General features: G+C 37.3%; 1 protein-coding gene across 1 annotated transcript in view; it reads left to right on the plus strand.

Moving 5' to 3' along the window:
• Positions 1–13,241, plus strand: part of CHID1 (chitinase domain containing 1) — a 96,683-nt gene extending 83,442 nt beyond the window's left edge. Inside the window, 3 exon segments of the mRNA XM_054515315.1 lie at positions 8,464–8,544; positions 10,882–10,924; positions 12,972–13,241. Of these exon segments, the coding sequence (XP_054371290.1) occupies positions 8,464–8,544; positions 10,882–10,924; positions 12,972–13,070 (223 nt within the window). The 3' untranslated portion in view covers positions 13,071–13,241.
• Positions 13,242–15,965: the final 2,724 nt, after the last annotated feature.

Genomic DNA, 15,965 nt, shown 5'->3' on the forward strand with positions numbered 1-15,965 from the left:
CCTCTTCACTCATGTCCTTGTCCCACCCTTGGTGCCTTCTGCTGCTTGCACCCAATGCATGTTCCCCAATGCACGTTCCCTTCATTTCTCCTTTGCTACCAAGCAGTCCTTGCTCCTGCATGGGGCTCAAACAGGGCATCTCAGCAACCCTCTGGAAACAGGGCGTGAGCACCTGCCTGGCTGAGGTGGAGGCTTGGAGGAAGAACTGCACTGCTCCCTTCCTGACACAGGGTGAGGAAAAGATGTTCCTGCTGGCTTTTGTGTTTCCTAAACCTGCTGGATGACATTGCTATTGACCTTGTGTTGTGATGATTTAAATTCAGGAGTGGTTGAAGAGAGATACAAGAAGCAACTGGGAGAGCTAAGAGTGGTATTTAATTGCATTAAGATCATCTGACCTTTTACAAGTGGATGGAAAAGAAATGTGATTTTTTAATACATACCTTTTTAAATGAAGGAGGTCTAGAATAATTAAGAATATCAAAGTAGATGAGTTTGCACTCAAAATTTATTTTTATACTGGAGTGGATCAAACTTCATCTCCTATACACTGAATTAAGATTAACTGAATCTGACCAGGCTCCAAATCCAGTATCACAGTTTTCATTGTTAATCTGTGTAGCACTATGTAAATAGAGCTGATTTGTGTACTTTGAGCAAGAAGAAAGTCTGTAAAGTTTTTGTGATGTGAGTAAAAGAAATCCCAACAAACCCAATCTGACATGCAACAGAAGTAACATAATTTTTTAGTTTTTGTTATTTACAGCTGAAGCTGAGCAGCAGATATATTGGTGGATCTGAACTTTGTTCAGCCTCACATCCAAAGATAAATAGCCCCACTTTTTCCGATGCAGTGCTTATCATGTCAGTTCTTAGAAGAATAGAGCACAGTATTTTATTTGGAGTGATGGATCTGAAAATGCTTCAACCTCAATTGAGTGTTACTTAAACATTTCAGGAAATGGGCCCTTAAACTAGCAGTTTTGTCTTCACAGATTTTATTTTTAGGGTGAACCTGCTGGTTCTTGAAACAAGCCTGTAGGGATAAACAAACATTAGTTTTCATCATGTTGAGAAGTATTTTTAAGTAGAAACACTCTGTCTTGTCTGAGATTCTAAGACAGAAACTAAGGCAGATTATTGGGTGAGCTGGAGCAGAATGTAAGTTTTTATGTGTGGTCTAGGAAGCACTAATACTTTCTGTTTACATACTGTTTCTTGATGATACATTGCCTTATAGGAATCTATTAGGACCTGTGTTTCTTCTATGAAGGATGGGCATTAAGCTTCTGTAATGTAAGTGCAGTGGTTTGACCCCAGCTGAGGAAAGAATCACATTGGCTTCTCAACAATACATATTTTCAATTTTCCTTTAGAAACAGTCATGCTGCTGAACAGCAATGTGTTACTGGAGGCACACAAACAGATAAGCAGACCTTCTCCCTCAATCTAATTATGTCCTCAGAAGTAGTTTTTGACTTAAAAATCAAGGCCTTGTTTTCTTTAAGGAGATTTTCATACGTTCCTCCCAAATCCATCAGTTTGAGTAAAAATCTTAAATATATAGATAAATGCTCACACCTTTCTGCCTTGTGTATGATTAATTCTATTAATAGATCAATATGTAACTGTTGTCACCTTTTTGCAGGGGTTCCATACTGTTGTCTCCTTATCACAAAGGTTTCACACCTTCTTGGTGTTTCTCATGGGCAGCTCCTCAGAGTACTGCCTCATTCTCCTTCACAAAGCAGCCACTGACTCCAGTTCCCCTCTCACCCAGCCACCCCACTCTCTTATAGCACTCTTCTTCTCACTGGTTACAGCTGTGGCCTGTTGAAGTCAGGCCTGTTCCTAATCTTTGATAATTGGCCCAGCTGCAACTCCTCAGGGGTAAGATTACTTTCTACACTACCTTTATTTTCTTATATTCTATCTCCCTACATCTAACTGTAACTTTGTGGGGGTCTTTTTTTGGCAAAGAACCACCATTTTGGTTATATTGAGAATTGCAGCATGCACTGTATTGCTTTCAGCTGTACTTGACATTCCTGTGGATAGTTTGCCAGTGTACCACTGTGTAAATTCTCAGGTGAGTCTCCCTGTAAAACCTCTGTGAAGCTGACAATAAGGACACCACTAACATGTAAAGCTCTATACATAGAAATATGTATTTTTTATGTTTTCTTCTGTAGCCACAGTAATGCACAAGAAGGTTTTGATGCTCATTTTTTCTTGAGACAGGGATGCTTCTGAAAAGCTTGACATTGTCTACTGTGTCTGCTGAAATCTGTAAATTAGGAACCGTTTTCTGTCTCTCTGCAGTTGTGTCCAGCAAAATATTCTTGTTTCCAAATTACTTTGGAAATGCTGAACAAGATGCTCTTTTGAAGAGCCCAGAGTAATGATAGAAATGCCACTGAGCTTCTGCTTGTTTTCATTGGGTTGGTGCATCATGGCAGAAGTACAAGGTCAGTGGTTTGTGTGAGGTTGGTGTGGAAGTGCTGAAAAGTGTCATCTATCAAGTCAGTAATGAAGTATTGTGAAGAAATCAGTGAGAATGATTTTATAAAACTTACTGAAAGCAATACACCCAGGAAAACTACTATGTTGCAAACCTGTTACTATTAAAATAGTAAAAATATTCTTTATTACTTTTAAAACTGACAGAGCAGGGTTCAGGCAGCAACAGAGAGATTACTAGAGAAAGATGATGCTTGCTTATAGATTTTTCATTTCTAGACTGCTATTTGGATATTTTAACAGCTAACTGATTGATGTCTCTCTTCAAACTGCCTTTATTAGTTCTTTTACATTAAATAATCTAAAGACTTAACAATTATTTTTGAATAATATACCCTATAGACAGGCTTATAGTGTGCTCTCCACTCAGGTGCATAATCTTCAGAGTAAAAATTATTTCAATGTTAGTTCATACTTTTGATTCGCTAGAACATACATAGTAATTGTCTTTTTCCTAGATAACCTATTTGCTTTTGAAAGAACTTGTGGGATATGTGTTAATAAAATCTGAATTCTTTAATGTGCAAGCAAGGGATACAGTGCTATGCAACATTACCACATTTTAAAGTTGGAAGCATAAAAATTGGAAATATGGTGTTATTGAGTGGAGAGAGGAGATGAGTAAAAAGGTTCTTAAGTGATCCTGATGGAACCAGTGTGGTGAAAGCTTAATTGTTCAGTCTGTTGTTGACCTTTTTTACTGCACTGTGTAATGCTGTATATGTACACATACACACACACACACACATAAATAACATTATGCTGTTAATGACTCTGCTAGGTTTTTCATAAATTTATGAATGCTTTCAAAAGTATTTTAAAGGCTAATATATAAAGATGGTTAAATTGTAGGGCATCTCTGCCTTTTGCAAGCTGCAGTTTTAGGGACTGAGTGATTGAGAACTCAAAATCTCTATAAAATCTTTTTTCTTTTTCAAATTTTTTCTTTTTGTGTTTCTATTTATTATCATAGAAGACACCTTTTATCAAAACTGTTAGTTTCATGACTAAATCATTCAATAGCTTATAGGATATTCAGAATTTTTGCATTTGTTTTTTAGAAATTATCTTCTAAGAAGCAGAGAAGGCCAAAAAATTCCCACATTTAAAACCTTTTTTTAAAAAATGTCTCCAGATTGTATTGTTTCTTGACATTTTGTCTCAACTAAAAGGGAGTAATTTAAGAAAAACCTTAAATGGTAAGTGTCAAGGTAGCTAAAATTAAACATGAAATAAAAAGGGGTTTGACTTATGGGTTGTATATACAACTCCTCTAAAAACTCTTGTTTTGAAGATGGGTATCTTCCATTCACAGAGTGTCCTGATGTACACAGAGCAGTGGAGAAATGGACTGGTACTTTTTTGGAACATATGTACTGAGAATGTTCTTAGGAGTATGCCTGTAAAAACTGGTTTTGGAGCTATTTCTGTCTATTTGTTTTGCATCAGAAATTGGAACTCTTGAGCTCTAAAATACAGCCTTTTCTGTGACTTCTCTTACTTTTATTAAGAGATACAGCTCCCTGTAAAGAGGGAAGATGGACCCTGTCCAGCTGTGCCTAAAACTTGCCATGCATAGGCACTGTTGATAGTTCTGGAGATACAGTTCCTGGTAGGTTCACATTTTAATAGCTAAGCCTATTGTAACTGAAGAAAACTGAGAAAGAAAATGTGTGGTATAGATTTTCAAGCTGAGTAGTATTTTTGTTCTTTGACTGAATCTCTCAAATATGGTACAGTCGAAGATAAACTCAATTTTCTGTAGCAGGAGAAAATGATCCTTCATTCTGATTAGAGACTATTGCTTCTAATCAGAGTTTTTGTTCATGTGAGAACCGGGGAGAAAATATAAAGTGTTAGAAAAGAGCATTAAAATGCAATGTAAGCTCAGTAGTGGTTTTCTTTTCACTAAAGTTTTTTGGTTGAAGAGTGATTCAGGACTAGTAAAGCAAAACACCCAAAGATTAAAAAGTTTACCTTCATAAATAAATCCTAGTCTAAGAATTAAATACGAAGCTATCTCTTCCTAGAATGTAAATTTTTGTTGCAAAAGATATACTAGAGACTGGTTTCTTTATATTCTCAGTGAAAAAAGCATTATCCATGAAGATAAATAGCTTCTTCAGGGGGACTAAAGATTGTGGGTTTTACCTTAACATATTCCAGGGACATGCCATTTTTCATGTTTTGGAAGAAAAGCATCTAAGAAAAGGAACACCAGGCATAAATCCTGAGAAACTTTCATCTGGTTCCTTTATTTATTCATTGAAAAAGCAGTAAAGTGCAATAGTGTGTAGGTGTAGCCACATTAGGGTTGTTCATAGGTACACAGCTTTGGCAGGACTGACTTTACAGCAACCCCATAATATGTATGTTTTGGCTTCTCCTTTTCTTTGCAGAATGGAGTGTTTGCTTTAACCCAGAGTGTTTGTAACCAGGAGTATCTGTCACACAAATAATTATTTTTCTCTGAATACCAGGAAGTGCCCATTTTGACAAAGGCGTGGCAATTTAAGCGAGCCAGAATAGCACTTGTCTGTGTCAGAACGTGTATTTGCAAGGTGGACATGTAGGTGACATTGGCCTTTTGTTACTATTGCTGATGATCCATGCAGATCTGTCATTTCTATATGTTGCACTGGTGCTTCAGTAGAGGCTGGTATCAATAATCCAGATACTTCATCTGTGCTGACCTTGTTTCAGGCTAGCACCACAGAAACAGCATGACTTGCTCTGCAAATGGTCACAAACTTCCCAGGAAATATGTAGTGCAAGGATGTGAAGCTGAGTTTTCAGTGTTTTTCATTCTCTTAACTGCTGAGGCAGCTTGGTAAAAGAAGAAAGGTAGTAAGTTAGGAGGTGATGGATGAGGAATTAGTCTGGATAGCAGTATAAAAGCAGAAGTGAGCTGGCACAGAGGCAGTAGAAAGAGGGATAAATTAGAAAGAGAGGATGAAAAAATAGCAATAAATATGAGTTGAAAGGTACAGAGTGAAATGAGGGGTGAAAAAAAGGAAAGCTGGCTGTGGTGAGCTTCTTGCCCCTTTCTTTTCCTTTTGAGAACCTGAAAATTTATCTAGAATTCTGCTTCCCAGACACATTGTCATCCCTTGTCTTGTTCGGTGTGATGGCAAATTTTGCTTTTGTGTTTATTTATTTATTTATTTTAACCAGTGTATGTCAAATATTTGTTGAGTCAAGTACTGCCCCAGCTAGGAGATAATATATTAAGAGTGCCTGGTATGCATTAGTTTGAGTCAAGCAAGTGTGTTGTGGTTGAGCTGCTGCAGTTTTACACAGGAACCTTTCCACTTATGATGCACATGGTAGGATACTACTGAGATAATAGGATAATATGGCATCTCTTGGAATTCTTACCTTCTTTCTTTTACTGAAAGAAAAGGAATCAAGTAAAGGGGAAATGACTACAAGAAGGGAACGGGTTATTCCCACATTAGGGCAATAGAAAGCCCATGGGAAACAGATGTGGTTTGCTGATGCACCTCTTCCCAACTCTTCACAACAGCTTTGTGTCTCATTGAAAAAGATAAACCTTGATTTTCATAGGCATTGAGCATGCAGTTGTAGCTGAAGTAAATGAGAGCTTATTGTTTTGAACATTGTGCTTGGAATTTTTGTTGTCCTTAATAGAGAAACATAAAAACCAAGTTCATATGTTTCAAGTAGGCTCCCTAAGATTAATGGATAGCAATGACAATTTGGGGGCTAATACTTCTTTTTTCCCCAACTCAAGCTTGTAGCTAGTCTCATCACTGTAGATGTGATTTCAAGATGAACTTGTTCATTTTTGCTGTTACATACTGTGGGGATAAATGTCTAGAGACAGAAGAAAGGAAAATAAATTCTCTGTGCGTGGTCAAGATGAGTGCTCGTTAAATGTGGTATATGCCTTAACAGGTTTAAAATAATAATATACCTTTAATAGAAAAGGGTATAATAATTGATTCCACTTGCTCTTCTATTTTTAAAGCTTGTTCATAAGTATTTTGAGCACTCTTTAATTGTGTTGGGAATTTTAGCAAGTGAAATTAAGATTTCCCATCTAAAGTCATACATTCAGGAACAAAGCTGTGTGCCAGGATGTCTTGGCTGGTAATTTTTGTTTTCTGCTCTGGAACACCTTGGTACCGGATTCTGTATGAGTGTAGTCTCCTGTCATTACTGGAATGGGACAGTTTGTTAAAATCTATCCTTAAATTTTAAATATAAAAAACTAGGTTTCTTTGCATATGTTTCTAGTGGGGCAACTTAAAATTTTTGTATGTCTTAAAAAGGGATGGGCAAGTTCCAAAGGTCTAACTTACCCCATTTGAAAAGGTCCATTATTCCAGGGCATGTGTGTGTTAGGGAGAGTGCAAGAGCTCTTCATGTTTCCATGTGCTCACATGTTCCTGTGTGTTTGCTTATGTAGATAAATCCATGCCTGGCGTGGGTTCATTTGATATAAATACAAAAGAAAATCTTTTCTAAACCCGCTAGCTGTAGGAAACATTTTGCCAATATATGAATGAGCAAGCCACAACAAAAGAGAGAAGATGATCCTGGCAATGCTGAATATTTTAATTGCATTTCAAATAGTACCAAATGAGAGAACAAATCTTTTTCAAACTGAGCAATACAAAATTTTTCTGTTTCTTGATGTATAATAGTGAGATGGAATTTCAGCACTGATGCAGTCAGGATAGTGGCTGATGGAAATTTCTTAATAATAAATAAGATGATTTGAAGGAAATGTTTCCATCCAAATCCTGTCATAAGCAGAGAAATTACTTCAAGAATGAGACCAATTGTGGAAGATGGCTTTGATAGACCTTTCAAAAAGAGATGGCCAAAGATGCAGGTTAAAAAATGCAGAAGAGACAGGGGAATAAGACTTCTCGTTTTTATGTGACACCTGCATGGCCTCTATCACTGGCAGTAGCGTGCCATCGTCTCGTCCTCTGACGTGTGGCAGCCAGCAGCTTTGTTTCTGTTTTGCTGTCAGAAATGCAGACACTGTCTCTGCCCTGAGAGGATACTATGAGCTATAAATTTACAGCATACCAGCTCTTCTACCCCAGGGTTTTGGGTCCAAGTAGTACCCTATCCTCACTTTGTGTCAGGGGAGATAGGTCATTCCATGTTCAAAATGTTCATGCAAGATAATAATACCAAGAATCTGCCAGTGATGGTGAAAATCCATGTGCAGAATTACTTAGCAGTGAACTGTCCTTGACAATTTCAGTTTTAGAAGATTAGCTAAGCCCCTTACCTAGAAGAACTTTCCTGATGACATAAGCCTCATAGTGGAGGACACAGTTGTGTACAGCCTAGGGATGACTTCAGTTCCTGTGCTTTGGCATATGGGTTTCAGACTGTAGAAATACTACAACAGTGCCTTCATGTGTCCTTGCAGATTTGTGAAACAATGAACATTAATCAATTCACAGAGTCACACAAATCACAGAATTAAGAAGGGGCCACTGGAGGTCATCTAGTCCAAGTTCCCTGCTCCAGGGACCATATTACTCAGGATGGTGCCCTGATACCTTTTGAATATCTGCAGGGAAGGAGACTCCACAGCCTCTCTGGGCAATCCATCCTAGTGCTTGGTCACCCACATAGTAAAGTGTTTCCTCATGTTCAGGTGGAAGTTTCTGTGCATCACTTTCTGCCCATTGCTTCTTGTCCTATTGCTTGGCACCACCTCCTAACACCCTCCCCTCAGATATTTATATGCAACACTTTAGAAAAAAAATAGCCTAAAAATGCAAACATGAAATTTTAAAGTGGTTTAGGAAATTAGTTGTCAACAAGAAGATATTTTTGATACTGCGCTCAACATCTAAACATGGTAAAACTGCTCTTTTGAAATTTCTGCAATGTAATTTCATAACTGCTTCTTAGAAAAGTTAATTCCTTATCTATGTTTTTAATTTGTAGGTACATTGAAACCTTGAAGGAACACAAGCCAAAAATTGTCTGGGATGAACAAATTGCTGAACACTACTTTGAATACAAAAAGTGAGTTACATTTATTGACTTACCATTCTGCAAATATTTTTGGGCATGGGCCAATGACTGTAGTATGCAACTGAATTCAGCAAATGGAAATTCTGCTGATTGTGATCTGGGTGTCAACACTGAACTGCAGCATAAAAGAGTGTTTTGGGTGAGAGGAGAAAATCAGAGAAGGATTCATGAAATTACATAAACTAGAACAAGCTTTAGAAGAGAAGTCTGATGGGTCATATCTTTAGAAATTATCCATCAAGGTTATCTATTGAGTGTCAGTTAATCAGAGGCTCTGAGATGAGTACTGGGAGCTGTCGGGTGATTACCAATAACTCAGCCAAAAATAGTTCTGAGAAAAATCTATGGTACAGGAGCCTGGTTTCACAAATCCTACTGGTTAGATTGTTTAAGTGACAAACTTCCACTAGATGGAATGGACTGTAGAGAAATGTAATAGAAGTAAAACTAAGTGACTTCCAGATAAAGTTTTTGAAAGAACTGAGAGCATTAAGGGCAATAGTGTTCTTTGTCCACCCTTGTTCATTGTGAAATGACAAGAGGATTCCTGATCTAGAAGAATCCATTTAAAATAGATTCAAATAAATAAACCCTGCAGTATCTTATTAATCCTCTGATAATTTGCTATTTTTATGCAAAAATATCAAAATTTGCAAAATTATACAATCAAATCCTACTGCTTCTGCAAAGCTGTGTCTTTTATATTACTCAATGCATTGTTAATGTGAAGATACACAACTGAAAGGAAGAGTAAAACACATTTTAGAAGTTTTTATTAAAAACAATCAAAACCTCTTTATTTCCAAAAAAATCTAGTCTAAAATATTTATCAATATTAAACCCAACCAAAAAACAAAAATTAAAAATAAACCTACAAATCACCTACCTTTGTATTTTTAGTTTAATTTTCAAGGTGTTTCTCAGCCTGTAATTTTCTTCTGACTTTTATTTATCAGGAAAAAAAATCTGGTTTTGAGCAGTGTTTAAATTTGGGGTTTTTTTAATGTGTTTGTATGAAAGGACTGGGATCTGTATGCCTTCATTTTTAATTATTCGGTATCCTGTTGTAAAATTACTTTGCACCAAACAATAACAGTTTTTGTGTTAACTAAAAAAGGAATAAATTAGAAGCTCTGTTTTACTGATCTTTAATGTCCAATCCCGTTGGAGACACAATGAGCACTAGGTGAAAACTTGCTCTCAAAAGTGTAACTCTGAGGACTCTGTTTGAATGGCATGCTTCTGGGATTCATGTCTGAATCACATTTCTTACATGGCAAAATGAACTTGTTGCAAAGGGATAGCTTGTCAGTAGTACTTCCTCTTTTTCCTTTGAAGCCAACCTTTGGAGGTTCTTGTGTGGGGCTTCCTGGAGGAATTTGTGATGCATGAAGCCCACTCTGTCTGAAAATCACTCTAAACTTCACTTGTGCTGTGCTTGGCAGTCAGCTGAGAGGTTCAGCTGGCTGCAGGGGAGGGTTTTTTAAGGAACTCTTTTTCAGTTACCACTTTGTTTTGCAAAGGTTCAATTATCTTGGACAGGGATGGCAGCCAGGCCTGAAATATGTATGCTTCCCTGGTGAGGCCTCTCTCCTGGAAATCTTGCACGTCTGCAGTAGCTGAGAAATGAAATCATGAATCTTTAAGCAAAGCACAGCTAATGATTTCATGTAGCAGGCAGAGACTGTCTGTTACAAATAGTTGCAGAAATCTGCGGACTTGTCCCAGTGCACAGGCATTCACTTGTTCCCAGTGCACGTTCACTTATGTAAGTGTTGAGATTTTAGGAGCAATTCCTCCTTGGTCTGTCCATGCACTCCACTTTGGCCTAAGTGGTAAAGTGGTGCTGTGAGATCCCTTGTAACTCATCCTTCTTATTACTAGGGGTTTAAAATGCCACCTTGGTATTTGTGCCCAGTATAGCTTGCCCTGTCTGTATATTTTATACTGCTGGCAGTTAATTTAGCTTGAAAGATAGTAATTCAGGGAATTGGAGAAAATATTTCACAGTTTGCGTCAGAAAACCAAATGTCTTCATCTTTTTTGGATGTGCATTTAGCAGGCACAGCTGCCTGTTACAATCAGACAGCTTTGTCATCCAGTTGCAACAAAATACCTCAGTGTTTACTATGATATGGTATCAAATCATCTCTGTTGTGAGATCTCTTCTTGGATCCTCTGTTTTCACTGTCAGCCTTTTCACAGTATCACAGAATCTCAGAATGCTTAAGTTTGGAAGGGACAAACCTGGTTTTGAATTCTAGCCTTAGTTTAAAATCCTGTTATCTATCAAAGCTACTGTGACTATTTGGTTTTCTTGTTTTGCAGAAATAAGGGAGGTAAACATGCAGTCTTCTACCCAACACTGAAGGTAGGTGCCACTTTCTCAGGTCAGAGGGCTGTAAGAGGACAGAGATGTTTACTTGACCTCTTTCATTATTGAGATATTTCAGAACATGTTGAACGGGTTTAAGCTTTTGTGAAAGAAGTTTGCCCTCATGTAAATGTTATGTAAATTGTTATGATTCAAAGACTCAGCTGCTTGTGCAAGAAGGTTGGTTTTTTCTCTCATGCATAATGGGGTTTTGGGAACTCTGAAGATAAAGCATGCCTAGAGAAAAGACACACCAGGACAAACTGGTGCTGTAGAGGATCTGTTCAAGTGCACAGCTCATGTACTATCAGACATGTTGTTAGCAGATTCTCAGACAAGACACAAAAGAAATTTTCCTTCTCATTATGGTCGCTGGAAGCTTGGAGAACTTTTGCCTTCTTGTAACAGTGTCCTGATTCTCTTTGTCAGCCTACATCACCCTGTTTTCTTCAGCTCTGTGGAACAGAACTTCAGTATGTGGAACATACTTCAGTGTTTTGAAAACTTCTACACAATAGTCTGCAGTAGAGCAGAATACAGGATAAAATGGTTAATTACAGCCTTAGTTCCTAGGAAGTTATGTTTAGACTTTCTCAAATTAAACTGGAAAAAACCTGAAAAGGCCAGCGTGTTAAACCTCTGCTGGCATTTAGTACTGGAAGGGAATTGCTTCTGTAGGGAAACTACATTGTTTTTACAGAGACCAGAGACTTTTTTTTATGGTTAAACTAGTATGAAATGATCTAAGGCTCTGTTTTCCTGGATTGTTATCTTAAGCACCATGAGTAAAGGGATATTTCCCTTCATTAATCCAATATGGGTGGAAGTACTATCACATATGGGATATTAACTACCACATCTATGTTCTTGCTAGTGCTGTGTGTCTGAGAGCATTAGAAAATTTCATTGTGAGTGTATCAGAGAAAAGATAGCTTGTGCTGTTATGCTGTTTTCTTCAGCCTTGGGGAAGGATTTCACCCTGCCATTGTCAGTACTAACCAGGTTAAGAAAACTCATTCCTGTAAATTTCTTTCATTATTTCCTCTCCAACAGATCACCACTCAGCTGTGGTTATTGGTGAATGCATGGAAATGGGTTTTCTTTCCTTTTCAACATTCTTGTAATGAAATAGTTTGAGATTTGTTTGCTGGTCACGATGGCTGGGAAACACTGAATGTTATTACCTCATGAAAATTGTGCTTCTTTCCCCTTTTGACATTATACTCACTGACAGGTTGCTCAAAATTAGTTTGTTCATGACTAGTTAAAAGCAGTCATGAATGCCAGGCCCAGTGGATCTGTTAATGATGCTGTGATACTTTATTCTGTTTCCCATGGAAATGATTTTTAAACACATCCCTAGTGTGAGTAGATTAAACATTGCAGTGCTGTAGTTCAAAGTAGGAAAACCTGAGAGCAAAAGATTGAAACATAATTATTTTTGTTTGAATTTTAAAAAAAAGGCAGAATGTGAATTGTGGCATTGCTTCCCTTGTTAACCAATGGCTAAACTAAGTCTTCTAAATCAATGGCTGGAGATCAAATAGAGATACTTTTAATTATTATCTCCAAGAATCTCTTTAAAATAGAATTTTTGTAATGTGAATTGTGATTCTGTCCTGGGAAAAGGCAAGAGTAGGCAAGAGATCTTGATGGTATTTGACAAATTGTTCTGATCGTCTTCAGTGATAAAGTTTTATTTTACCCCTGAGATATTTCTGGGAAGAGTTAGAATTTCTGTACATTGTGAAATGATAGCCTAAATTAGAATAGTCCTTTGCATAGTTCATAAATCTGATTTATTTCTGTGGCATTTTGTCAATTTAGCTGATAATCTTTTATTAGGTCATTGAATTAACTGGTACGATTAACTGTCTTTGACTGAATGATTGCCTGCTAACCAGAGAGTATTTGAAATACAAGGTTTTTCAGTAGCTGGTTCAAGGGTAGATGTTTTTAAATGTCTGGTAATGGCATGAAGAGATGGCAGTATGGAGTGTCTGATATCTCTGACTGAGACATGATTGCTTTATCTGTCTTTTAGTCCATCCAGTTGCGCTTGGAGCTTGCAAAAGAATTGGGCACTGGAATATCCATCTGGGAACTGGGACAAGGCCTGGATTATTTTTATGATCTGCTTTAAAATGAGAGATGATCTTAGAAAGACTTTATTTGCTTCACTGAGGCTCCACCTTCAGTTAATCTGGGTATCCTGGAGAGGTGATTTTTAAAACATTTTTTGTAACTTATATCATATCTGTATTAAACTTGCATTTTTTTTCCCAATAAAGAATCCTTTTTGATTTGCCTGACAGACATGATTGTTGGTATCTGATAAAATTCAGAGTAAAAACCCACTGAAATTTCTCTTAAAGAACCTGAATTCCAAGTCATTGAGAACAGGCCAACATAGCTGGATGGAGTCAGAGTTGAAAATATTTTCTGAAATGTTTTCTACAAGAAGTAAAATGGGAAAGTTAATGCCATCTGATCAGAGTTTAAGACGGAGACCTTTCAAAGAGCTACTGGTAATAACCAAAGTAAGAGAACAAATAAATCCATTGTATTACACCCAGCAAATTTAAAATCTGCTGGACTCTGTATCTTGCTGTCTTCTGGTAAGGTAAGTGAACATAAAATGTCAGGAGGAGAGACCAATTAGAAGACTTTCCCTCAAGCTGGTGGAAAATCAAGCATTGACAAGCTAAGCTGTTGGCTCTGTTTGTTTTGTCATGTTCGTAAATTCCCTAAGTAGTTCAAAGTCACAGTAATTGCAATTTATGACCTGTTTCTAAATCAGTTCTGGTACAAGAGGTGCTCTGTGATTTCTTTACTCTGCTTAGCCAGCTTGGTGGCTCAGTTATAGTATTCAGCTCTAGAGTGTGATGCATTAGTGGCCAGTTTGTGGAACTGTAACATTGAGCAACAAAGGCTCTAATGGTAGTCATGGATTCATGGACATGATGGATCCCATGTCCCCAGCAGACAGAGCCCAGCAGCTCTGACAACCCCTTGACTTTAAGCAGGCTCTGTAAATGTCATCAGCACCTTTGTGCATGAAGCTGTCATTCTTCAGCTACACTCATTGGTGCTTTTGTCTCCGTAGTATGGATTTTTAAGGAACCCAACAGCTGTAAAAATCCATCAGTTTAAAAACAAAGCCAAGAAATTGTGTCCCTGCCTCTTGGTTTATAGTATTTGTGTTTGTAGAAATCCACAGGCTTCAAGGCAATTTCTTCTAAGGAACTAAAAGGTGCTGGGAATTTGATGAGGGTGTCATTGGTCACCAGCAGAGACTCAGGCAAAGAGCTCTGTACTCCCACTGGTGTTCTTCTTGCCACTTAGAGTTGTCACAAAGATGACTGCACTCCTCTGTTCACATCCACCCTTCCCAGTAATTAATCTCAGCGGGGAATTTATCTGCCCCTGCTGTTTTCAGCAGAATAAATCCCACTGTAATCCACCATTGATTAAAGAACTATTGATCTTCACCTTTCTGATTTAGTTCTGGCATCTCTCGACTTCTCACATTGCGAGTATCCAGCTGGGGTAACTAATCAGGTTTCTTTCTTCCATGCCATTAGTAGTAAGATAATTTGCTACATGAATCCTTGTGTTCAATTAACTTGAACTTTCTAGTTCGTTCAAAAGCAATTTAAAGTCGCTCTGGCAATGGTATCTAGAATAGCACAAGAATTAAATTCTATTACACTGCTTTTTCTACTTTCAGTGGCACTATTGAACCACAATGTCTCAGAAAAAATATTCAGAAATGGAAGAGGTTGTGTTCTGAAATGGCATCCCTTTTTGTATTAGCTAGTAGGTAGCTTCCCAAATTGGATGTGGGGAAGAAAATAATATTTCATTTTATCTTGTTTCTTCTCTAGAACAGATATACATAATTTATCACAATTTTCATTTTGTTTATATTCTGTGATGATTTTTTGTGAGGTCCATGATTCCTGTTGGTCTCTGAGTACAGCTATGTTAGAAAGAAATGTTTTTTCCATCCTTAGGGGTAGAAAAAATACCTCTGTGTTTGAAAAAGATAAAAATAACCCTTGCTGTTTCCTGAAAAATAAATACCAGGTAAGAAGTACCAGATGGGATTTTGAGCCATCCATGGTATGTTGGTGCTTAAGAACAAGAATGTTGTTAACAAAACATGCATTAGCAATAATATTCTAAAAGAAACAAAGTTGAATTTATTTTTAATAATCAAATTCTCTGGTAAAAAAAAAAGAAAAAAGAAAAGAAGAAATGAGCATCTGAAGGGCTGTGAGCTCCAGAATGAATGCAGAATAGCTTCTGATGGGTTGGTCTTGCATTTCCCTAATATTTCAACATGTGGGAATGTCAGGTTATCTTGTAATAACAGAGAATAGAGAAACCAGTGAGCCACAAGAAAAACAGCTTTCTTTTGAAATTTGCACCTCAACACATTTATGAAAAGATGACATGGGTGAGAGGTATGAAAGGGGGTCCTGCAGAGCATCTCCTTTTATGACAAGTGGGGAAAACTGCATGAGGGCAGAAGGTGGGAGGGAGTGCTGAAGTGGTAATTCATTATTTATTCCTAGATAAAAAAATAAAGTGTTCCTAAAATGAAGTACTTGGCAGGGCAAGGCCAAAGATACTGGACATAAAGGAACAAGGGTATGATTGGGGAGAAATATTTAGTGTTTCTATTAAAACAACTTACTTACACCTAGTATAGCAAGCAGTGAAATGGAAGTCTTTATTTGAACACAGTATATTATCATTAAGTTTTCTAAGATACATTTAAAAAAAAAGGTTTCCTCTATATGGCCTCTGTTGCAAGAAAAATTTCTTTGTTGCAAGAAATTTCCTCTCTTACAAGAAGAATGTCCTTATATTTGTATAAGATCTCAAGCACAATGAATGTAAAGGTATCTTTGCATTCTCTACCTGATGCCAAGTGGAGAATTTTCCAACTGACCTGTGCTCTTGTATTTCTGGGTGATTTTCTTTTTTGGGTGAGACTTACACAGGGTTAAGATAAATACATTTTTCTGCG

Source organism: Molothrus ater, chromosome 6, assembly GCF_012460135.2.
Source record: "Molothrus ater isolate BHLD 08-10-18 breed brown headed cowbird chromosome 6, BPBGC_Mater_1.1, whole genome shotgun sequence".
Lineage (NCBI taxonomy): Eukaryota > Metazoa > Chordata > Aves > Passeriformes > Icteridae > Molothrus > Molothrus ater.